The sequence below is a fragment of the Amblyraja radiata genome, chromosome 5 (genome assembly GCF_010909765.2).
Source record: "Amblyraja radiata isolate CabotCenter1 chromosome 5, sAmbRad1.1.pri, whole genome shotgun sequence".
Lineage (NCBI taxonomy): Eukaryota > Metazoa > Chordata > Chondrichthyes > Rajiformes > Rajidae > Amblyraja > Amblyraja radiata.
The window spans coordinates 111683023-111708436 of record NC_045960.1 but is presented as its reverse complement, the minus strand read 5'-3'; the positions used below and the strand labels follow the sequence as shown (position 1 = coordinate 111708436).

The following is a 25414-nucleotide window of genomic DNA, read 5'->3' as shown; positions in this document are numbered from 1 at the left end:
CTGGCCAGCTTCAGCTCTGACGTCAGGCTGCATGGTATCTTAACAAAAGGCAAGCCAGCTATTTTGAGTGCTGGAGTAACTCAGCGGGTCAGGCAGCATCTGTGGAGAACATGGATAGGTGACGTTTCATAGAGTGCTGGAGTAACTCAGCGGGTCAGGCAGCATCTGTGGAGAACATGGATAGGTGACGTTTCACAGAGTGCTGGAGTAACTCAGCGGGTCCGGCAGCATCTCTGGAGAACATGCAGAGGTGACGTTTTGGATCTGAACTCTTCTTCAGACTTCAGATCGGGAATAGATATTCCATTATCATGTACAGTGGGAATGGCCAGATTGTAACCATGTATTGTGTTTCCGTTGGCTGGTTAGCACACAGTTTTCGGTTTCCGTGACAATAAACTAAACTGATCTAAAAGAAATGCTGGTGTAACTTAGTGGATCACTCCAGCATCTTGTGTCTTATCTGATCTGATCTGATAGATCGGGTAAACGCAGTCTTTTGCCCAGAGTAGGGGAATCGAAACTAGAGGGCACAGGCTTAAGGTGAGAGGGGAAAGATTTAATGGGAACCTAAGGGGTAACTTTTATACACAAAGGGTGGTGGGTGTATGGAATGAGCTGCCGGAGGAGGTAGTTGAGGCAGGGACTATCGCAATAGTTAAGAAACATTAAGACAGGCACATGGATTGGACAGGTTTAGTGGGATATGGGCCAAAGGCAGGCAGGTGGGTCTAGTGTAGATGGGACATGTTGGTCGGCGTGGTTTGGGAACAGCTCCATCCAAGACCTCAAGAAATTGCAGCGAATTGTGGAAGTCTTGAAATATTATCAATCTCATTGACCCTCGGACTATCTTTGATCGGACTTTACTGGCTTTATCTTGCATTAAACGTCATTTACATCATTCCCTTTATCATGTATTTGTACACTGTGAATGGCTCGTTGGAATCATGTATAGTCTTTCCGCTGACTGGTTGGCACCCAACAAAACCTTGGTGCAATAACGTGACAATAAGTGTGAAGGTGGCGCGACCAACGTTGCAGCGGCCTCTGCAGTCCATCTGTCTATTTTAAATGTTTGTCCTGTTGAGTGTATAGTTTGTTGTGGTTTTTATATTGTTTTTAGCTGTGTATATGTGGGGAGGGGTGGAACTTTTAAATCTCTTCCCTGTACGGGGGACCCAACCTTTTCCCTGTCGGGTCTCCGTTGTCGTTGGGGCCTAGCACCGTGGAGCGGCCTCCAACCGGAACGACCTGGGGCTCCAGTCGCGGAGCCTGTGGACTCACCATCGTGGGGCTGGCCGGCTTCGGAGCGTGGAGAGCTGTGGTGGCGCGCTGCTGCGACCCGACCCCGGAGCTTCGAAGGCTCCAGCCGCAGGTCCGGTGGACGGTGACATCGGGAGCTCGCGGGTCCCTGGTGGGAGACCGCTTTTCGGAGCTCCCACCACGGCAACTTCTCCCGCCCGAGTTGCGGGGTTGAAAATGACCCGGAGCGGGGCCTTGCATTGCCCGGCGCAGCTTTAACGGCCACGGGACTTGCCATCGCCCGCCGGGGGCTCCAACATTAAGACCCGGAGCGGGGTCTTACATCACCCTGCGCGGGACTTGCCATCGCCCGCCGGGGGCTTTAACATCGGGAGAAGAATAGAAAACAGGGGAGAGCCAAGACTTTGCCTTCCATCAGTGAGGAGGAGATGTGTGGATGGATCTTTGTGTAAATTGTATTAATTGTGTGTCTTGGTTCTTTTCTTGTTGTATGTCTGCAGAAACCAAATTTCGTTTGAACTTCTTTTGAGGTTCAAATGACAATAAATAAATTGTATAATAAACTCAACTAAACCAAGTTCCTTTGTCCGAGGTTAGACTTCAACTGCTAGAGTGTTTTCCCTTTAATATCCTTTGGCTTCAGTGTCACCAAGGCTCAGGATACCACACTTGGTCAAATGCTACATGAAGCCAGGGACATTCGCTTCAATCGGAACCATGAGATTTTTACTTGCTGCAGCTGAGAAGGCCCATGGATGCCAATGAGTTATGCGCGAACAAACTGCAGATGCTGGTTTACACCAAAGATTGACACACGATGCTGCAGTAACTCAGTGGGACAGGCAGCATCCCTGGATAGCAGGAATAGGTGACGTTTCGAGTCCAGACCCTTCTTCAGTGCCATATTTTCAGACTACCAATCCCGGCAGCAGCCGAGTCAATTAGTTTTCCGTTTAGTTTCGAGCTACAGCATGGAAACGGGCCCCTTCGGCCCACCGAGTCCACTCCGTTCACTGATCACCCGTTCGCACACGTTCTCTGTCATCTCACTTACGCATCCACTCTCGACAACCGAGGGGCTATTTATAAACCCTAGAAACCTACAAACCCCCATGTCATTGTGGGAGCAAACCGTAGCACCCGGTGGAAACCCACGCATGCAGTCGCAGGAAGAACGTGCAGACTCAACACAGGCAGCGGGTCTGGGCTGAACCTTGGCCTCTGGTGCTGTGAGGCACGGCTATACCAGCCGTCTAACTCTTGCCAACATTGTTTTCCAACAACTATTTGAACTGCTTCAAGGTTAATTCCCGGGATGGCGGGACTGTCATATGCTGAGAGAATGGAGCGGCTGGGCTTGTACACTCCGTTGTTTAGAAGAATGAGAGAGGATCTCATTGAAATATATAACTTGTTAAGGGTTTGGTCACGCTAGAGGCAGGAAACATGTTCCCGATGCTGGGTGAGTCCGGAACCAGGGGCCACAGTTTAAGAATAAGGAGTAAGCCATTTAGAACCGAGACGAGGAAACACTTTTTCTCACAGAGAGTGGTGAGTCTGTGGAATTCTCTGCCTCAGAGGGCGGTGGAGGCAGGTTCTCTGGATACTTTCAAGAGAGAGCTAGATAGGGCTCTTAAAAATAGCGGAGTCAGGGGATATGGGGAGAAGGCAGGAACGGGGTACTGATTGGGGATGATCAGCCATGATCACATTGAATGGTGGTGCTGGCTCGAAGGGACGAATGGCCTACTCCTGCACCTATTGTCTATTGTCTATTGCTCGTATCTAACACCAAGGTCATTTTCAGAACAGGCCCAGTTAGCAGTTGAACCTTTCTGAATTTATCAACTACACTAATGATTCCATTAAGTCATTTTACTGCACAGCAGCTTCGTGCTATATTGCAAAAGGAAAAGAAGAACCAGTCGATGGAAAGTAGCTGTATTTACAGAAAACAATGTGAAATACACTGACATCGCTCATGTTATACAGTCAGGTTCTAAGTTGAGATACTCATTGGGGGATACTCTCAAGGTCATTGCTTCATCATTTTTATTGCTTCACGTATCTTTTTTTCTGGTTTTGATTTAACGACTTAATACATTTTCTATTCAACGGAAAATGCAAATGAAAAAATATAATTTAAATTGAAATCTTCCAGGTCATCAAACCATCTTGCAAATGTTAGTTTAGTTCAGAGATACAGCGTGAAAGCAGGCCCTTCGGACCTCAGTGTCCGCGCCGACCAGCGATCCCCGCACGTTAACACTATCAATAGACAATAGACAATAGGTGCATTCGGCCCTTCGAGCCAGTACCGCCATTCAATGTGATCATGGCTGATCATCCACAATCAGTACCCCGTTCCCGCCTTCTCCCCATATCCCCTGACTCCTACACAAAGGACAATTTTTACATTTATACCACGTCAATTAACCTACAAACCTATACGTCTTTGGATTATGGGAGGAAACTGGCGATCCTGGCTCGGACAAAACTTTGATTATTAATAACCAATTATCTGTTATTTGCACTTTATCATTTTATTGATTCATGTGTGTATATATTTATATTATAGTATATGGACACACTGATCTGTTTTGTAGTCATGCCTACTATGTTCTGTTGTGCTGAAGCAAAGCAAGAATTTCATTGTCCTATCAGGGACACATGACAATAAACTCTCTTGAATCTTGAAGTAAGCAAAGTCTTACGATAACAAGTCGCACCCCGACCACTCCCCTCTCCCATCGCTCACCCCCAGATTCAGGAACAGCTTCTTCCCAGCTGTTGTCAGGCAATTGAACCATCCTACCACCAATTCGAGAGCAGTCCTGAACTACTATCCAACTCATTGGAGACCCTCGGACTATCCTTGATCGGACTTGGCTCTACCTTGCACTGAATGTCATTCACGTTATGCCCTTATCATGTATCTATACGCTGTAGATGGCTCGATTGTAATAAATGAATGATTGAATAAGTTTATTGGCCAAGTATTCACATACACGGAATTTGCTTTGGTGCTCCGCCCGCGTGACAACATGACATACCGCGACGGTTAGGAATGACACATAAAACATTAGACATTAATAATCATGTATTGTCTTCCCACTAACTGACTGGTTAGCAGGCAACAAAAGTTTTTCACTTGTACAACAGTACAAGTGACAAGAAACTAAACTAACTGCACCTTGTAAAAACAGCTTGAAATTTATAGTAGACAAAAATGCTGGAGAAACTCAGCGGGAGAGGCAGCATCTATGGAGCGAAGGAATTAGGGTCGAGACCTTCCGTCACCTATTCCTTCTCTCCATAGATGCTGCCTCACCCGCTGAGTTTCTCCAGCATTTTTGTCTACCTTCGATTTTTCCAGCATCTGCAGTTCTTTCTTGAAATCTATTGAAGCCATTAATGAAGTGCAAGAGAAAAAGTTATTTATTTTTGCATACAATCAAGAAATATACCTACTCTGTTGTTGGCAAAGGTTCTTCCAAGAAGTAAGGATCCTGAAGAGCCTGTTCAGAGGTGATTCTCTTTGTTGGATCCATGGTCAGGAGTTTTTGCAGCTGAAACAGAGACCACAGATAGAAGTTAGAAATGAGCTCTGCATTACCTCTGGATGGTTACATTTTTGTATTTCAGGTCAGCTCAGTTTAGTTTAGACAATAGACAATAGACAATAGGTGCAGGAGTAGGCCATTCAGCCCTTCAAGCCAGCACCGCCATTCAATGTGATCATGGCTGATCATCCCCAATCAGTTCCCCGTTCCTGCCTTCTCCCCATATCCCCTGACTGCTATTTTTAAGAGCCCTATCTAGCTCTCTCTTGAAAGCATCCAGAGAACCTGCCTCCACCGCCCTCTGAGGCAGAGAATTCCACAGACTCAACACTCTCTGTGAGAAAAAGTGTTTCCTCGTCTCCGTTCTAAATGGCTTACCCCTTATTCTTAAACTGTGGCCCCTGGTTCTGGACTCCCCCAACATCGGGAACATGCAGTTTAGTTTAGAGATGCAGCGCAGAAACAGGCCCTTTGGCTCACCAAGCCCGCACCGACCAGTGATCCCCGCACACTAACACTACCCTACACACAATGGGGACAATTTTACATTTACACCAAGCCAATTAACCTACAAACCTGTACGTCTTTGGAGTGTGAGAGGAAACCGAAAATCTCGGAGAAATCCCATGCAGATCACGGGGAGAAGGTACAAATTCCGTACAGACAGCACCCATAGTTACTTCTGTCTTTACTTTGTGTACTAGTCATGTCTCTACTATTTATTTCATTCCCCTTACATGTTTTTCCTCTACCTGCTAAATTTTTGTAAGGTGTCCTTGAGACTCTTGAAAGGCGCCCATAAATAAAATGTATTATTATTATTATAGTTAGGATTGTACCCGGGTCTCTGGTACCGTAAGGCAGCAACTCTACCTCTATGCCACCATGCCGCCAATAATGATAGTTTAGAGTACAGATACAGCACGGAAACAGGTCCACCGAGTCCACGCCGACTCAGATTGGAACAAATTTCAATGTTTAATACCTAACATGCCAAGTAGTGCTTGTGTTGGTCAATTTAAATCTTCGACCGCCGGCCTGTGGCCTACACCATCTTGAAGCCACGGTCTCCGGTGGGGAGGCACTGATTCAGGACTTACCTGGACTTACCTTGTCTGTACATCTGGACGCCCGCAGCGGCGACTGCGGAGGGTTGAGGTCCCGACCACGGGGGAAAATGGAGGAGGACTGGCCAAATGTTGTGCCTTCCACTACAGTGATGAATGCTGTGGTGGATGTTTGTGTTAAAAAAAAAATTTAATTGTGTATTGTGTGTTCTTTTTTATTGTACCACTGCTAGCAAATTCATTTCACTGCACTTATGTGCAAGTGACAAATAAAACTTGACTTGACTTGACTTGACGTTGAATTGTTTCTTAAGAGTACAAGGACGAGTCGCCTCACGACACAAGGAATTGCAGATGCTAGCTTACAGAAAAAAAGACATAGAGTGCTGGAGTAACTTCGTGGATGGGCCAGCATTTCATGCTAGGTACAAGTAACAAGAAAGAATCATGTTTAAGAAGGAACTGCAGATGCTGGAAAAAATCGAAGGTAGACAAAATTGCTGGAGAAACTCAACGGGTGAGGCAGCATCTATGGAGCGAAGGAATAGGTGACATTTCGGGTCGAGACCCTTCTTCAGACTGATGTGGGGGTGGTGGAGGGGGGGGGGAAGGGAAGAAGAAAGGAAGAGGCAGAGATAGTGGGCTGTGGGTGAGCTGGGAAGGGGCGGGGAAAGAGGGAGAAAGGGGGAATCACAGAGGTGGGGCAGTGAGAGAGGAGGTTGTTAAACTGTCTTCGGAGAGAGGAGGAGAACTTCTTCAAAGTAGGCATACCTTGAGGAGATTTTGCAGTGGAGTAGATGAAATGATTAAGAAAGAACTGCAGATGCTGGAAAAATCGAAGGTAGACAAAAATGCTGGAGAAACTCAGCGGGTGAGGCAGCATCTATGGAGCGAAGGAATAGGTGACATTTCGGGTCGAGACCCTTCTTCAGACTGATGTGGGGGTGGGAAGAAGAAAGGAAGAGGCGGAGACAGTGCGAAATGTTTAAGAAAGAACTGCAGATGCTGGAAATGAAAGTATCATCATATCAACGTGAACATTTGCTAATGCACCATTTGAGCTTGTGCAGATGGCATCACATCAAACAGAATCTTAGAGGCTCGAGTAAGGAAACTCCAGCTCTTCCGGCAGCAACAGAAAGTTAATGTGCAAAACCTTGTAGAAGAAGAATTAGGCCATTCGGCCCATCAAGTCTACTCCACCGTTCAACCGTGGCTGATCAATCTCTCCCTCCTAACCCCATTCTCCTGCCTCCTTCTCCCCATAACCCCTGACACCCGTACTAATCAAGAATCTATCTATCTCTGCCTTAAAAATATCCATTTGACGTGGCCTCCGCAGCCTTCTGTGACGATGAATTCCACAGATTCACCACCCTCTGACCAAATAAATTCCTTCTCATCTCCTTTCTAAAAGTGCGTCTATATAATTCTGAGGCTATGGGCTCTGGTCCTAGACTCTCCCACTGGTGGAAACATCATCCCCACATCCACTCTATCCAGGATCATCATCATTTCTCATACAAAAGAGGCCCTCCTCGAGTGTCGTGTCAAGCCCTGCCGGCTGATGGGTCTGTAAGGAAACCCACATAGTCTACAAGAGCGGCATGGTTGCGCAGCGGTAGAGTTGCTGCCTTACAGCGCTTGCAGCTCCAGAGACCCGGGTTCGATCCCGACTACGGGTGCTGTCTGTACGGAGTTTGTACATTCTCCCCGTGACTTGCGTGCGTTTTCTCCGGGTGCTCCGGTTTCCTCCCACACTCCAAAGACAATAGACAATAGGTGCAGGAGTAGGCCATTCGGCCCTTCGAGCCAGCACCGCCATTCAATGTGATCATGGCTGATCATCCCCAATCAGTACCCTGTTCCTGCCATCTCCCCATATCCCCTGACTCCGCTATTTTTAAGAGCCCAATCTAGCTCTCTCTTGAAAGCATCCAGAGAACCCGCCTCCACTGCCCTCTGAGGCAGAGAATTCCACAGACTCACCACTCCCTGTGAGACGTACAGGTTTGTAGGTTAATTGGCTTGGTATAAGTGTAAATTGTCCCTAGTGTGTGTAGGATAGTGTTGGTGTGCGGGGATCGCTGGTCGGTGCGGACTCGATGGGCCGAAGGGCCTGTTTCCACGCTGTATCTCAAAACTAAACTAAACCTAAACTAAATCAGATTGTTGTTATTTTTTTCCCTGATCAGCTAAAATGTTATTCTATAACTGCGTTGAAGAAACAAGAAACATTTCCTGCAAATGGCAGTAGTATTCAATTTGGGAGATAAGAACATTTTGGACAAGATCCTTGACTATGAGTCAATGTTGGCAAGTGGCCCGGCGCGCGTGGCAACATTACAATTCACTCCATCCCCGAGAGGAAGGTTGGTGTTGAACCCATGTACATGTGGAACAACTGAGTGACAACAAGCAGAGAACATGAACCAGTACAATCACCTCTTTAATATACACATGTGGAGAGGCTATTCATGTTTGTAACTCTGAAACAGAAATGACCAGGCCTAAAGTGCAGCAAATGTCTGAACATTTTGAGCACTGCTTTTGTCAGAACTGATAACTAAAAGATAAGCAGGAATCATTGGAGATGAGAAAGGACAAACTAAACACTCCATCCGAGGACCCAAGCAGTCTTTCCAGGTGCGGCAGAGGTTCACCTGCACCCCCTCCAACCTCATCTATTGCATCCGCTGCTCTAGGTGTCAGCTGCTCTACATCGGTGAGACCAAGCGTAGGCTTGGCGATCGCTTTGCCCAACACCTCCGCTCGGTTCACAATAACCAACCTGATCTCCCGGTAGCTCACTTCTGAGGTCCAAGGTTCCCACCTGCTTCAAAAGAGCATCAATTATACCAGTGCCCAAGAAGAGTAAGGTGACGTGCCTCAATGACTGTCGACCAGTGGCACTAACGCCTGTGGTGATGAAGTGCTTTGAGAGGTTGATCATGGCACAAATCAACTCCTACCTCGACAAAAACCTGGACCCACTGCAGTTCGCCTACCGCCACAACAGATCAACGGTGGATGCGATCTCGCTGGCTCTCCACTCTGCTCTGGACCACTTGGACAACAAAAACTCATATGTCAGGCTGTTATTCATTGATTACAGCTCGGCATTTAACACAATCATCCCCTCCAAGCTGGTTACCAAACTCGCAGAACTGGGTCTCTGCGCATCCCTCTCCATTTGGATCCTCGACTTCCTCATTCACAGACCAAGTCAGTTCGTGTTGGTGGAAATGTGTCAGCCTCGATAACAATCAGCACGGGAGCACCTCAAGGCTGCGTGCTCAGCCCCCTGCTGTACTCACTCTATACTCATGACTGCGTAGCCGGTCATAGTGCGAACATCATCAAGTTCGCTGACGTATCACTGATGGGGATGAGTCAGAGTATAGAAGAGAGATCGAGCGACTGTCCATATGGTGCCAGCGCAATAACCTGGCCCTCAACACCAGCAAAATCAAGGAACTGATTGTGGACTTTGGAAGGAGTAGGATGGGGACCCACAGTCCTGTTTATATCAACGGGTCGATGGTTGAAAGGGTCAAGAGCTTCAAATTCCTGGGCGTGCACCTCTCTGAAGATCTTTCCTGGTCCGAGAACACTGATGCAATTATTTAGAAAGCACATCAGCTCCTCTACTTCCTGAGAAGATTACGGAGAGTCGGTTTGTCAAGGAGGACTCTCTCTAACTTCTACAGGTGCACAGTAGAGAGCATGCTGACCGGTTGCATCGTGGCTTGGTTCGGCAACTTGAGCGCCCTGGAGAGGAAAAGACTACAAAAAGTAGTAAACACTGCCCAGTCCATCATCGGCTCTGACCTTCCTTCCATCGATGGGATCTATCGCAGTCGCTGCCTCAAAAAGGTTGGCAATATCATCAAGGACCCACACCATCCTGGCCACACACTCATCTCCCTGCTACCTTCAGGTAGAAGGTACAGGAGCCTGAAGACTGCAACGACCAGGTTCAGGAATAGCTACTTCCCCACAGGCATCAGGCTATTAAACTTGGCTCGGACAAAACTCTGAACATTAATAGCCCATTATCTGTTATTTGCACTCTATCAGTTTATTTATTCATGTGTGTATTTACATATATAATGGTATATGGACACACTGATCTGTTCTGTATTCATGCCTACTATGTTCTGTTGTGCTGAAGCAAAGCAACAATTTCATTGTCCTGTCAGGGACACATGACAATAAACTCTCTTGAATCTTGACTCCATTCCGAATCCGACCTTTCTGTCCTGGGCCTCCTCCATGGCCAGAGTGAGGCCCACCGCAAATTGGAGGAGCAGCACCTCATATTTCGCTTGGGTAGTTTACACCCCAGCATTATGAACATTGACTTCTCCAATTTCAGGTAGTCCTTGCTTCCCCCTCCTTCCCCTCCCCTTCCCAGCTCTCCCACAGCCCACTGTCTCCGCCCATTCCTTTCTTCTTCCCACCCCCCTCCCCCACCCCCACATCAGTCTGAAGAAGGGTCTCGACCCGAAACGTCGCCTATTTCCTTCGCTCCATAGATGTTGCGTCACCCACTGAGTTTCTCCAGCATTTTGTGTCTACCTTCGATTTTCCAGCATCTGCAGTTCCTTCTTAAACAAAACATTCCCGTGCCTTCTGGAAGTGTGCGTTTCCAACCTATGCTTGTTGTTGTGAATCGCAGTATGTTGTTGAGTTGGCTCCAGGCCAGGGAAATCTAGTCAGCTGAATTTAGAGACTTTTCGCTGCTTTTCACTTGACAATAAACTAAAACTAATCTAATCTACGTACTTAAGAAGGAACTGCAGATGCTGGAAAAATCGAAGGTAGACAAAAATGCTGGAGAAACTCAGTGGGTGAGGCAGCATCTATGGAGCGAAGGAATAGGTGACGTTTTCGGTCTTGACCCTGAAGGAATAGGTGACGTTTCGGGTCGAGTCCCAGAAGGGTCTCGACCCGAAACATCAGCTATTCCTTCGCTCCATAGATGCTGCCTCACCCGCTGACTTTCTCCAGCATTTTTGTTTACCTTAAACTAAATAATTTCTTGTCATGCGTACCGAGGTACAGTGAAAAGCAGTGAGAAGTCTTACAAGGCAGGCCTCCTCCACTGTCAGAGGGAGGCCCAACTGACAGATTGGAGGAACAGCACCATATTCATTTGTGCTGCTTACAACCCAGCGGTATGAAGATTGACTTCTCTAACTTCGAATAGCCCTTGCTTTCCCTCTCTAGTGTCACAGAGTGGTACACCGTGGAAACAGGCCCTTCGGCCCAACTTGCCCACAACGGCCAACATGTCCCAGCTACACTAGTCCCACCTGCCTGCATTTGGCCCATATCCCTCCATACCTGTCCTATCCATGTACCTGTCTAAATGTTTCTTAAATGTTGCGATAGTTCCTGCCTCAGCTACCTCCTATGGCAGCTTATTCCATGCACCCACCACCCTTTGTGTGAAACATAGAAACATAGAAATTAGGTGCAGGAGTAGGCCATTCGGCCCTTCGAGCCTGCACCGCCATTCAATATGATCATGGCTGATCATCCAAGGGCCACATCTAACTCCCTCTTAAATATAGCCAATGAACTGGCCTCAACTACCTTCTGTGGCAGAGAATTCCAGAGATTCACCACTCTCTGTGTGAAAAATGTTTTTCTCATCTCGGTCCTAAAAGATTTCCCCCTTATCCTTAAACTGTGACCCCTTGTTCTGGAAAAAGTTACCCCTCAGATTCCTATTAAATCTTTTCCCCTTCACCTTAAACCTACAGTGCCCTCCATAATGTTTGGGACAAAGATCCATCATTTATTTATTTGCCTCTGTACTCCACAATTTGAGATTTGTAATAGAAATAAATCACATGTGGTTAAAGTGCACATTGTCAGATTTTAATAAAGGCTATTTTTATACATTTTGGTTTCACCATGTAGAAATTACAGCAGTGTTTATACATAGTCCCCCCCATTTCAGGGCACCATAATGTTTGGGGCACAGCAATGTCATGTAAATGAACATAGTCATGTTTAGTATTTTGTTGCATATCCTTTGCATGCAATGACTGCTTGAAGTCTGCGATTCATGGACATCATGGCTGGGTGACTTCTCTGGTGATGCTCTGCCAGGCCTGTATTGCAGCCATCTTCAGCTTATGCTTGTTTTGGGGACTAGTCCCCTTCAGTTTTCTCTTCAGCATGTAAAAGGCATGCTCAATTGGGTTCAGATCAGGTGATTGACTTGGCCACTCAAGAATTTACCATTTTTTAGCTTTGAAAATCTCCTTAGTTGCTTTAGCAGTATGTTTGGGATCATTGTCTTGCTGTAGAATGAACCGCCGGCCAATGAGTTTTGAGGCGTTTCTTTGAACTTGAGCAGATAGGATGTGTCTATATACTTCAGAATTCATTATGCTACTACCATCAGCAGTTGTATCATCAATGAAGATAAGTGAGCCTTCAGTAGCCATACATGCCCAGGCCATAACACCCCCACCACCGTGTTTCACAGATGAGGTGGTATGCTTTGGATCTTGGGCAGTTCCTTCTCTCCTCCACACTTTGCTCTTGCCATCACTCTGACATAAGTTAATCTTCATCACATCTGTCCACAAGACCTTTTTCCAGAACTGTGGTTGCTCTTTTTGGCAAACTGTAACCTGGCCATCCTATTTTTGCAGCTAACCAGTGGTTTGCATCTTGCAGTGTAGCCTCTGTATTTCTGTTCATGAAGTCTTCTGCGGACAGTGGTCATTGACAAATCCACACCTGACTCCTGAAGAGTGCTTCTGATCAGTCGCACAGGTGTTTGGGGAGTTTTCTTTATTATAGAGAATTCTTCTATCATCAGCTGTGGAGGTCTTCCTTGGTCTGCCAGTCCCTTTGCGATTAGTAAGCTCACCAGTGCTCTCTTTCTTCTTAATGATGTTCCAAACAGTTGATTTTGGTAAGCCTAAGGTTTGGCTGATGCCTCTAACAGTTTTATTCTTGTTTCTCAGTCTCATAATGGCTTCTTTGACTTTGATTGCCACAAGTTTGGTCCTCATGTTGATAAACAGCAATAAAAGTTTCCAAAGGTGATGGAAAGACTGGAGGAAAGACTAGGTGCTGAGAGCTCTCTTATACCTGCATTAAGGAGGCAATTAAACACACCTGAGCAATTACAAACACCTGTGAAGCCATGTGTCCCAAACATTATGGTGCCCTGAAATGGGGGGACTATGTATAAACACAGCTGTAATTTCTACATGGTGAAACCAAAATGTATAAAAAATACCCTTTAATAAAATCTGACAATGTGCACTTTAACCACATGTGATTTTATCTATTACAAATGGTAGAGTACAGAGGCAAATAAATAAATGATGGGTCTTTGTCGCAAACATTATGGAGGGCACTGTATGTCCTCTGATCCCTGATTCGCCTCCTCTGGGCAAGAGACTCTACCCAATCTATTCCTCTCATGATTTTATACACCTCAATGAGATCACCCCTCGTCCTCCTGCGCTCCAAGGAATAGAGACCACATCTCCTCTCCCTGTAGCTCAGACACTCTAGCCCCAGCAACATCCTCGTAAATCTTCTCTGTACCCTTTCCAGCTTGACAACATCTTTCCAGTCACATGGTGCCCAGAACTGAACACAATACTCCAAATGCGGCCTCACCAACATCTTATACAACTGCAACATGACCTCCCTCCCACCTTCTATACTCAATAATAGACACAAAACACAAGGCAAATTCCTTGTCTCTGTACATACTTGGCCAATAAACGTATTCATTCATTCAAAAAGCTGGAGTAACTCAGCGGGACAGGCAGCATCTCTGGAAAGAAGGAGTGGGTGTTGTTTCGGGTTGAGACCCTTCTTCTATACGCAATACTTTGACCGATGAAGGCCAATGAGCCAAACGATCATTCGATCTACCTGCAACTCCACCTTCAAGGACCCATTTACCTGCACTCCTAGATCTCACTGCTCTACAACACTTCCCAGAGCCCTACCCTGGGATGGCGGGACTGTCATAAGAGGAAAGATTGAAAAGACTAGGCTTGTATTTACTGGAGTTTAGGATGAGGGGGGATCTTATAGAAATATAACATTATAAAAGGGCTGGACAAGCTGGATGCAGGAAAAATGTTCCCAATGTTGGGTGAGTCCAGAACCAGGGGCCACAGTCTTAGAATAAAGGGGAGGCCATTTAAGACCCAGAGAGTTGTGAATTTGTGGAATTCCCTGCCACAGAGGGCAGTGGAGGCCAAGTCACTGGATGGATTTAAGAGAGAGTTAGATAGAGGTCTAGGGGCTAATGGAGTCAAGGGATATGGGGAGAAGGCAGGCACGGGTTAATGATAGGGGCCGATCAGCCATGATCACAATGAATGGCGGCGCTGGCTCGAAGGGCCGAATGGCCTCCTCCTGCACCTATTTTCTATGTTTCTATGTTACCATTTACTGTGCAGGTCCTGCCCAGGTTAGACTTCCCAAAATACAGCACCTCACATTTCTCTCTCTCCATCCCTCCCCCATCCTAGTTCTCTTATGAGTTTCACTATCCTCCTGATCACATTTTACTGATGGTACTCCTCCTTGCCACCTTCTCCGCAGCTATCAATGAACCACTCTACGTCTCCTTTTCAGCTGCTCCTTTTCCTGTCATTTTCACCTTACCCTTCCATATCTCTAGTCTCCCTCTCCCCTGACTGACTCTCAGTCTGAAGAAGGGTCTCAAGCCAAAATGTCACTCATCCCTTCTCTCCAGAGATGCTGCCTGTCCCGCTGAATCTTCTTGTCGAGTCCACACACAAGATTAGAAGTTGTCCAGCCAGAACTGAACGCACTTCTCGGCATCTGCGTACAATGGTGTCCGTCTTGTGCTTCTTGTGTGTGGTGGTGGAAAGATTGGTGGAAACAGGGCCGTGACGTGAACGCTCTTCCCTTGACCCCACTCCCTCTGAGTTCCTCCAGCATTTTGTGTCTATCTTCGGTTTAAACCAGCATCTGCAGTTTCTTCCCACACAAAAGTCTCTAAATTCAGCCGACCAGATTTCCTAGTGTAACTAGTCTAACATGGAGCTAACTAGACAACATAGAATTAACCATGAACACTTGTTTGTAAAATTGCTAAATAGAGGTGCCCCTAAATTCTTAGTGAGAATCTTAGTGTTCTGGTATGCCCATCAAACGTTTTACGTTAAATGGGACAATGTTGTATCTGCTCCATTCTGTGTTAGTAACGGAGTGCGGCAAGGAGGAATTTTGTCTCCTATTTTATTTAATGTTTATATGGACGAATTGTCAAATCAGTTAAATAGGCTAAAAACTGGCTGTCTTGTGGGCAACACTATTGTTAATCATCTGATGTATGCAGATGACCTGGTCCTGCTCTGTCCATGTAGTGCTGGGCTGCAGCAGATGCTGAAGGTGTGCTCTCAGTATGGCCTTGATTATGACATTAAGTATAACGCTAAGAAAAGCCGCATAATGGTAATTAGAAGCGCTGAGGACAGAGAATCAACTTTTCCGACCTTTTATTTGTCAGACAGTCCTCTTGCTGTGTGTGAGGAAATTAAATACTTAGGTCATGTCATATCTGATGACTGGAAGGATGACAAAGACCTCTACCGACAGCGCTGTAAAATTTATCTTCAAGCCAACATGCTTATAAGGAAGTTTTATATGTGCTCTGATTCTGTGAAGTGTTCCCTGTTCAGAACCTACATCACACCGTTATATACTGCTCAATTGTGGTCTAATTATAAGAAAAAGAGTATGCAGAGGCTTAAGGTTGCATACAATGATGCAATGAGGTTGCTACTTCGTGTCCCTAGGTGGCATAGTGCCAGTCCATTGTTTGTGTCTACTAGAGTGCCAACCTGTGAGGCACTCTTAAGACAGCTGATGTTTAGTTTTATGTGTCGCCTGGACAAGTCAGAGAACCACATAATTGAAGCCCTAGTCAGCCCTCTGAAAAGCTGCTATAGATTCACTTCTAGGCTAAGACGGCATTGGTGCAATAGCTTATATATATTTTAGGCTAATATGCAATTTTTTAATGTATCTTTGTAATTCTTTGTACTGTTTGATGTGTTATATGGACCTGTGTCTGAAATAAAGCTTTAATAATAATAATAACATACTGCAATTAACCATAACAAGAAAAGGCCAGAAATGCACACTGCGAGAAGGCGCAGGAATTAACAAAATTAAATGCTCCTTAGTTTATTGTCATGTGTACTGAGGTACAGTGGAAAGCTTTTTTGTTGCCTGCTATCCAGTCAGTGGACGGACTATATTGTGGCGCCACCTGGTGGTTGGCCACTTGCTACACCAACCCTCAGCAGTCGGGGGTATTGGTCATGTGGCTGGGCAATGGCAGGGAGGAGTTGTCATGGGGTACAGGTTTTAACGAACCCCGGGTCAACCCTCTCACTTCGAGTTGACCAGCTCTCTTCTTCTCTCTTCGGGTGCGTGACCCACACAAGAGCTCAACTCGAGCCCACGAGGCAACAACCTCGCAGCAGCAACAATGACTTTTGTGTCAGAGGACTAAACGTCGATGTATATCTAACCGATAATGCCTGAATAAAGAAACCCTTTATTAGACAATAGGTGCAGGAGTAGGCCATTCGGCCCTTCGAGCCAGCACCGTCATTCAATGTGATCATGGCTGATCATCCCCAATCAGTACCCAGTTCCTGCCTCCTCCTCATATCCCCTATCTTTAAGAGCCCTATCTAGCTCTCTCTTGAAAGCATCCAGAGAACCTGCCTCCACCGCCCTCTGAGGCAGAGAATTCCACAGACTCACCACTCTCTGTGAGAAAAAGTGTTTCCTCGTCTCCTTTCTAAATGGCTTACTCCTTATTCTTAAACTGTGGCCCCTGGTTCTGGACTCCCCCAACATCGGGAACATGTTTCCTGCCTCTAGTGTGTCCAAACCCTTAATAATCTTATATGTTTCAATGAGACTCCCTCTCATCCTTCTAAACTCCAGAGTGTAGGCAGGTGGGCGGCGCGACTCACGTCGCAGCGGCCTCTGCAGTCCGTCTGTCGTTTTTTTATTTTTTGTCTCGTTTGTATGTAGTTTTTTTTTTTTTTAACTGGGTATGTGTGTGTGGGGGTGGGGGAAACTTTTAAAAATCTTTCCCCTGCACGGAGAACCCGACCTTTTCTCTGTCGGGTCTCCGTTGTCGTTGGGGCCTAGCACCGTGGAGCGGCCTCCAACCGGAACGACCTGGGGCTCCAGTCGCGGAGCTGCGGACTTACCCACCATCGTGGAGCTGGCCGAGTTCGGAGCGGGAGGAGCGGTGGTGGCGCGCTGCTGCGGCCCGACCCAGGAGATTCGGGGGCTCCAGCCGCCAGCCCGGTGGACGGTGACACCGGGAGCCCGCGGGTCCCTGCTGGGAAAACGCTTTTCGGGGCTTCCGCAACGGCGACTTCTCCCGCCCGAGTTGCAGGGTTGAGGATGACCTGGAGCGGGGCCTTACATCGCCCGGCGCGGCTTTAAATGGCCGCAGGACTTGTTAGCGCCCGCCGGGGGCTCCAACACCAAGACCCGGAGCGCGGCCTTGCATCACCCGGCGCGGCTTTATAATTGCCGCGGGACTTATTTACCATCGCCCGCCAGGGGCTTTGACTCTGACATCGGGAGGAGAACGAGGAGTGCAGGGGAGAGATGAGAGATAAGACTTTGCCTTCCATCACAGTGAGGAGGAGATTCACTGTGATGGATGTTCGTGTAAATTGTGTTGTCTTGGTTCTTCTTCTTGTTTGTATGACTGCAGAAACCAAATTTCGTTTGAACCTCTGGGTTCAAATGACAACAAATAAATTGTATTGTATTGTATTGTACAAGACGTTTTAATGCAATGTTTTAATGCAATAACGTTTTAGTGCAATGTAAAGCCAATGAAGTCCGTGAAGGATAGTCCGAGTATCTCCAATGAGGTAGATAGTAGTTCAGGACCGCTCTCTGGTTGTGGTAGGATGGTTCAGTTGTCTGATAACAGCTGGGAAGAAACTGTCCCTGAATCTGGAGGTGTGCGTTTTCACACTTCTGTATCTTTTACCCGATGGGAGAGAGGAGAAGAGGGAGCAGCCAGGGTGAGACTGGTCCTCGATTATGCTGCTGGCCTTGCCGAGGCAGCGCGAGGTATAAATGGAGATAATGGAAGGGAGGTTTGTTTGTGTGATGGTCTGGGCTGTACCCACAATTCTTTCCAATTTCTTGCGGTCTTGGATGGAGCTTTTCCCAAACTCGAGCCCACGAGGCAACAACCTCGCAGCAGCAACAATTACTTTTGTGTCAGAGGACTAAACGTCCATGTATATCTAACATATAATGCCTGAATAAAGAAACCCTTTATTAGACAATAGACAATAGACAATAGGTGCAGAAGTAGGCCATTCGGCCCTTCGAGCCAGCACCACCATTCAATGTGATCATGGCTGATCATCCCCAATCAGTACCCCGTTCCTGCCTTTTCCCCGTATCCCCTGACTCCGCTATCTTTAAGAGCCCTATCTAGCTCTCTCTTGAAAGCATCCAGATTTCCTGCCTCCACCGCCCTCTGAGGCAGATAATTCCACAGACTCACCACTGTCTGTGAGAAAAAGTGCTTCCTCGTCTCCGTTCTAAATGGCTTATCCCTTATTCTTAAACTGTGGCCCCTGGTTCTGGACTCCCTCAACATCGGGAACATGTTTCCGGCCTCTAGCGTGTCCAAGCCCTTAACAATCTTTATTGTTATATCAAAGTAAATACTTGTTTAAGAAGGAACTGCAGATGCTGGAAAAATCGAAGGTAGACAAAAATACTGGAGAAACTCAGCGGGTGAGGCAGCATCTATGGAGAGAAGGAATAGGTCACGCTTCGGGTCGAGACCCTTCTTTAGACTGAAGAAGCATCACCTATTCCTTCGCTCCATAGATGCTGCCTCACCCGCTGAGTTTCTCCAGCATTTTTGTCTACATTTAAGTAAATACTCGAATCGCTGAGTTGTGGAAGGCCGTGGATTACATGCCGGTAACGTCGATTGGTATTTATGGCCACTGATGGTTAGCATTGAAATGTTAAGGGCCAACAGAACTGTGTGTGTGTTCTGCATTACTCTACGACGATGATTCTATTAAGGGGTGATAAAGTAAGTGGTGGAACGTGTTGTTTATGGATGAAAATGCCAGAGAAATCTGAAGTCTGCAAGGCAAGGAAGATAACGATGGACTTCAGGAAGTGAAGCGGTACACATACACTAGTTTGTATCGACGGTGCCGAAGTAGATAGTTAAAAGGTTTACATTCCTAGGAGTCAATATTACCAACATCTTCTGGAGCTAGATAGGACTCTTAAAGGTAGCGGAGTCAGGGGATATGCGAGAAGGCAGGAACGGGGCACTGATTGGGGATGATCACATTGATGATTGGGGATGATAACATTGTCAATAGACAATAGACAATAGGTGCAGGAGTAGGCTATTCGGCCCTTCGAGCCAGCACCGCCATTCAATGTGATCATGGCTGATCATCCCCAATCAGTTCCCCATTCCTGCCTTCTCCCCATATCCCCTGACTCCGCTATTTTTAAGAGCTCTATCTAGCTCTCTCTTGAAAGCATTGAATGGCAGTACTGGCTCGAAGGGCTGAATGGCCTACTCCTGCACCTATTGACTATTGTCTATTGTCACCAATATTGAAGCAACGACCAATAAAGCCCACTAACTTCCTTAGAAGGCTTTAGGAAGTTCAGCACATCCCCTACAACTCTCACCAACTTCTACAGATGCTCCACAGAAAGCATTTTATCGAGATGCACCATAGCTTGGTTTGGGAACAGCTCCTTCCAAGACCGCAAGAAATTGGAAAGAATTGTGGACACAGCCCAGACCGTCACACAAACCAACCTCCCTTCCATTGACTCCATTTATACCTCACGCTGCCTCGGCAAGGCCAGCAGCATAATCAAGGACCAGTCGCACCCCGGCCACTCCCTCTTCTCCCCTCATCCATCGGGTAAAAGATACAGAAATGTGAAAACGCACACCTCCAGATTCAGGGACAGTTTCTTCACAGCTGTTATCAGGCAACTGAACCATCCTACCATAACCAGAGAGCGGTCCTGAACTACTATCTACCTCATTGGAGACCCTCGGACTATCCTTCACGGACTTCACTGGCTTTACATTGCATTAAAACGTTATTGCATTAAAACATTGCATTAAAACGGCTTGAACACTCTGGAGTTTAGAAGGATGAGAGGGCATCTCATTGAAACATAAAGGATTGTTAAGGGTTTGGACACACTAGAGGCAGGAAACATGTTCCCGATGTTGGGGGAGTCCAGAACCAGGGGCCACAGTTTAAGAATAAGGAGTAAGCCATTTAGAAAGGAGACGAGGAAACACTTTTTCTCACAGAGAGTTGTGAGTCTGTGGAATTCTCTGCCTCAGAGGGCAGTGGAGGCGGGTTCTCTGGATACTTTCAAGAGAGAGCTAGAAAGGGCTCTTAAAGATAGCGGAGTCAGTGGATATGGGGAGAAGGCAGGAACGGGGTACTGATTGGGGATGATCAGCCATGATCACATTGAATGGCGGTGCTGGCTCGAAGGGCCAATTGAACTACTCCTGCACCTATTGCCTATTGTCTATTGTTATTCCCTTATCATGTATCTGTACACGGGACATGTAAATATCACGAGTGTAATCATGTATCGGCTTTCTGCTGACTGGTTAGCAGGCACCAAAAAACTTTTCTCTGTAAACCAAACTAAAAATTATAGAGCGGAACAAGGAAAAAAAAGAAACTCAACAGGTGATGGAGATGAGAAATAAAATGAGATAATGCAGGAGACATTCAGCAGGTTGGGCAGCATCTGTGGAAAGAGAAACAGAGGTTAAATGCCCTGTCCTACTTTCCCGAGTTACTCACGAACTCTCCCGAGTTTTCCCCTTGATTCGAACTCGGGGAATGCCGGGTAATGTCGGTAGCGAGTCCGTAGGAGTCCGTAGATGTTTCGTAGCTTCGTAATGCCAGCCGTAGGTACTCGGGGCATCAGGTAAGTCGGGACGTATTTTCAACATGTTGAAAAATGTCCACGAGTAAAAAAATTAGCCCCGAGTACCTACGAACGGCTATTACCGTAATTCTCTGAGTTCGAATCAAGGGGAAAGCTCGGGAGAGTTTGTGAGTAACTCGGGAACGTGGGACAGGGCCTTAAGTTGAGGAGCCTTCATCGTGTAGAAAAATAGGGAATGGGATTAGGCAGAGTTTGTTGAATGCCGTCCAATTACAGTGCAAGGTCATCATCGATCAGGCCACATGTCAATTATTTACAGATTAATGATTTTTCTATTCCAATTGTTAGATATCATGCCACAAAATACCAAATGTTCATATCAGCTGAAATATGATACCTGGAGTCAGAGCAGCAGCCCCCGTGCATGTTTTGAAAGTACGGTGTTTTTTGATAAAGTACAACTGTGCATTTGTACCTAAATTCTAGGATAGACCCGAGAATGGACTTCCATAGTGGATTTTTCCTTTAACCACATCTCCATCAGGATGTACAGCCACCAAAAATGTTGCAGACGGCCTGGGCGGCCAAGCCAATGGATATTTGTGAGGTGGAAATTGATAGGTTCTTGATTAGTACGGACGTCAAGGGTTATGGGGAGAAGGCAGTGATTGAATAGCGGAGTAGGCCGAATGGCCTAATTCTGCACCTATCACTTATGAACCTACACCACATGCATACCCTGTAACATCACCTAATTCACGACCTCTGCCGAGTTTGCCCTTGACTCATACTCGCAGCATGGTCGTCACAAGGTCGTAGGAGGACGTAGGTAGGTCGTAGGTAGGTCGTGATGCTAGTCATAGGTACTCGTGGCATCAAGTAGGTCGGGGCGTTTTTTCTAGCCTGATAAAAAATGTCCACGAGTAAAAAAGGTCGTGAATTAGGTCGTGAAAGTGGGACAGGCCCTTTAATGATATTAATGACACATATTAGTAAATCAATGAGCCTTACATCTGTTGTAGGTAAATGAATGAACAGGATGTAGTGGCACCAACCGTGGTGAATAAACAGTTGCTCTATTCAGACCTTACATGGTTGTTTGTTCCTCTCTAACATATTGTCATTGCTGCTGCTGCTGCTGCTGCTGCTGCTGCTGAGCGAGGGTGTTGCCTTGAGCTCAGCTACCTGTACACTGATGATCTCCAGGTAGGATCTGCTGAAGTACTAGGTCACTCCCCTTAGCCCATGACGTCACGTGACTGTCCTCATACCTACTGACGAGGGTTCGACCCGTGGTCTGACCATCAGCTGACGCCACAAGGATTATGAGGGATAAGAGGGCGGTGGAGGCAGGATACTTTCAAGAGAGAGCTAGATAGGGCTCTTAAAGATAGCGGAGTCAGGGGATATGGGGAGAAGGCAGGAACGGGGTACTGATTGTGGATGATCAGCCATGATCACATTGAATGGCGGTGCTGGCTCGAAGGGCCGAATGGCCTACTCCTGCACCTATTGTCTATTGTCGAACATTATTTAATTTTGATGACATCAATCCATTTGGGGCAGTTTTTTAAAATCAAAGTGCTTGAGGTAAAAACTCACCAGAAGAAAGACTTTACTGTCAGGCTTGACTTTATGTTTCTCCATATATTTATTCAGGCTGCTGTTTGCATAACTGAACGCAAGAGGAAATCAAAATTAGACTTTCTCACCAATTTAATTCCAAACCAATAAGACAATATTACGTGCACACAATTTGCTACAGAATATACATTTAATTGTATGATTTACAGTGTTTCTCCACACAGTGACATAACCAAAGTATGTGGGAGTGCACAGGACACACTAATGGACAGCCACACACCCTCAGCTGCCTAAGATCACATTAGCCTGCCTTCCCCCAGTCAGTATATGGCCCGGGGGACCAAAGGACAGGAAGAGAAAACAAGATGATGCACAAATGTCTCTTATTTACTGTCATATTCAGTTAGCGTGCAGGTACAGCAGGCAGTGAAGAAAACGAATGGCATGTTGGCCTTCATAACACGAGGAGTTGAGTATAGGAGCAAGGAGGTCCTTCTGCAGTTGTACAGGGCCCTAGTGAGACCACACCTGGAGTATTGTGTGCAGTTTTGGTCTCCTAATTTGAGGAAGGACATTCTTGCTATTGAGGGAGTGCAGCGTAGGTTTACAAGGATAACTCCCGGGATGGCGGGACTGTCATATGCTGAGAGAATGGAGCAGCTGGGCTTGTGCACTCTGGAGTTTAGATGGATGAGAGGATATCTCATTGAAACATATAAGATTATTAAGGGTTTGGACACGCTAGAGGCAGGAAACATGATCCGCATGTTGGGGGAACCCAGAACCAGGGGCCACAGTTTAAGAATAAGGGGTAGAACGGAAGACGAGGAAACCTCTGTGGCAGGGAATTCCATAAATTCACAACTCTCTGGGTGAAAAAGTTTTTTCTCACCTCAGTCTTAAATGACCTCCCCTTTATTCTAAGACTGTGGCCCCTGGTTCTGGACTCGCCCAACATTGGGAACATTTTTCATGCATCTAGCTTGTCCCGTCCTTTTATAATTTTATATGTTTCTATAAGAACCTCCCCCTCATCCTTCTAAACTCCAGTGAATACAAGCCTAGCCTTTTCAATCTTTCCTCATATGACAGTCCCTCCATCCCAGGGATCAATCTCATGAACCTACGCTGCACTGCCTCAATCACAAGGATGTCCTTCCTCGGTGAGCCAAAGGGCCTGTTTCTGCGCTGTATCTCTAAACTAAACTGCATGTTCCCGATGTTGGGGGAGTCCAGAACCAGGGGCCACAGTTTAAGAATAAGGGGTAAGCCATTTAGAACGGAGACGAGGAAACACTTTTTCTCACAGAGAGTGGTGAGTCTGTGGAATTCTCTGACTTAGAGGCTGGTGGAGGCCAGTTCTCTGGATACTTTGAAGAGAGAGCTAGATAGGGCTCTTGACGGTAGCGGAGTCAGGGGATATGGGGAGAAGGCAGGAACGGGATACTAATTGTGGATGATCAGCCATGATCACATTGAATGGCGGTGCTGGCTCGAAGGGCCAAATGGCCTACTCCTGCACCTATTGTCTATTGTCTCTTATTCCAATACAGAGATTCTAATCAAAGCAAATTACGACGACTGCAATATGAACAAAATTAGCAGAACATCCAGAAAGCAAATGTTGTTAAAGAAGTTCCACCTGTGCAGCTGAGTAGACAAAGAAAAAGAGAATGTTTCTTTACAAAACATATTGTTCGGCATGATAGAGAAGTGTTCAATTCTGTATTCACTGCACTCTGTTGAGCTGTGCTCCGTTGAGGGCAAATTCCTTATAGCACTTGGTTGATTGAAAGATACAGCTTCGAAACGGCCCCTTCGGCCCACCGGGTCCACGCCGACCATCAATCACCTGTTCACACTGATCCTATGTTATCCCACTTTCTCATCCACTCCCTGCACACTAGGCGAAATGTACAGAGGTCAATTGACCTGCAAACCCGCACGTTCTCTGGGATGTGGGAAGAAACCGGAGGACCAGGAGGAAACCCACAATAGGGTGGATAGGGTGAGCTCTTTTAAATATCTGGGAGTCCACATCTCTGAGGATATGACATGGACATCACACACTGCAGCACTCGTGAGTAAGGCAAAGCAGCGCCTTTACCACCTCAAGCAATTGAGGAAATTCAGAGTGTCTCCGAGGATCTTCCAGTGCTTCTACTCAACGGCTGTGGAAAGCATCTTGTCTGGAAATGTTACCATCTGGCTTGTGAATTGCTCTGCCCAGGACAAGAAGGCTCTGCAGAGAGTAGTGCGTTCGGCCGAACGCACTATGGGAACTTCACTCGCCCCTCTCCAGGAACTATACATCAGAAGGTGTAATTCCAGAGCCAATAAGATCATGGGAGACCCCTTCCACCCCTGCAACGGACTGTTCCAGCTGCTACGGTCAGGCAAACGCCTCCGTTGCCATGCGGTGAGAACGGAGAGGTTGAGAAGGAGTTTCTTCCCGGAGGCCATTAGGACTGTAGACTCCAATCTCACCAGGGACTAACTTTACTGGACCACTCTACTGCTTTTTTTTTTTAAATTGCTGTTTTTTTCCTTTTTTCTTCCTCCCACAAAATGTAATATGTAAAAGAATATGTGATTCTGTTCCATTCTGTTTGTAGTTTGTTTGTTTGTTTGTTTGTCTTTTTGCACAAAGTCCACGAGCATTGCCACTTTTCATTTCACTGCACATCTCGTATGTGTATGTGACGAATAAACTTGACTTGACTTGACACGGTCGCAAGGAGAAGGTGCAAGCAGCACACAGACAGCACCGGAGGTCAGGATCAAACATGGCTCTGTGAGTGAGTCTCTGTGACTACAATCCAAATGATCATAAGTACAACACAAGAACAAAGTAAGAACGGCACGGTGGCGCAGCGGTAGAGTTGCTGCCTCACAGCGTCAGAGACCCAGGTTCAATTTTGCCTACGG

At 46.5% G+C, this 25414-nt stretch overlaps 1 protein-coding gene across 3 annotated transcripts in view; it reads right to left on the bottom strand.

Annotated features, from left to right (window-relative positions):
- Positions 1-25414, bottom strand: part of cdk19 (cyclin dependent kinase 19) — a 243388-nt gene that overhangs the window by 50834 nt on the left and 167140 nt on the right. For all 3 annotated transcript variants that reach the window (XM_033022000.1, XM_033021999.1, XM_033021998.1), the window contains 2 exons: positions 22505-22577; positions 4738-4835 (listed from right to left, as the gene is read on the bottom strand). In XM_033022000.1, the coding sequence (XP_032877891.1) occupies positions 4738-4835; positions 22505-22577 (171 nt within the window). The remainder of the gene's footprint in view (positions 1-4737; positions 4836-22504; positions 22578-25414) is intronic.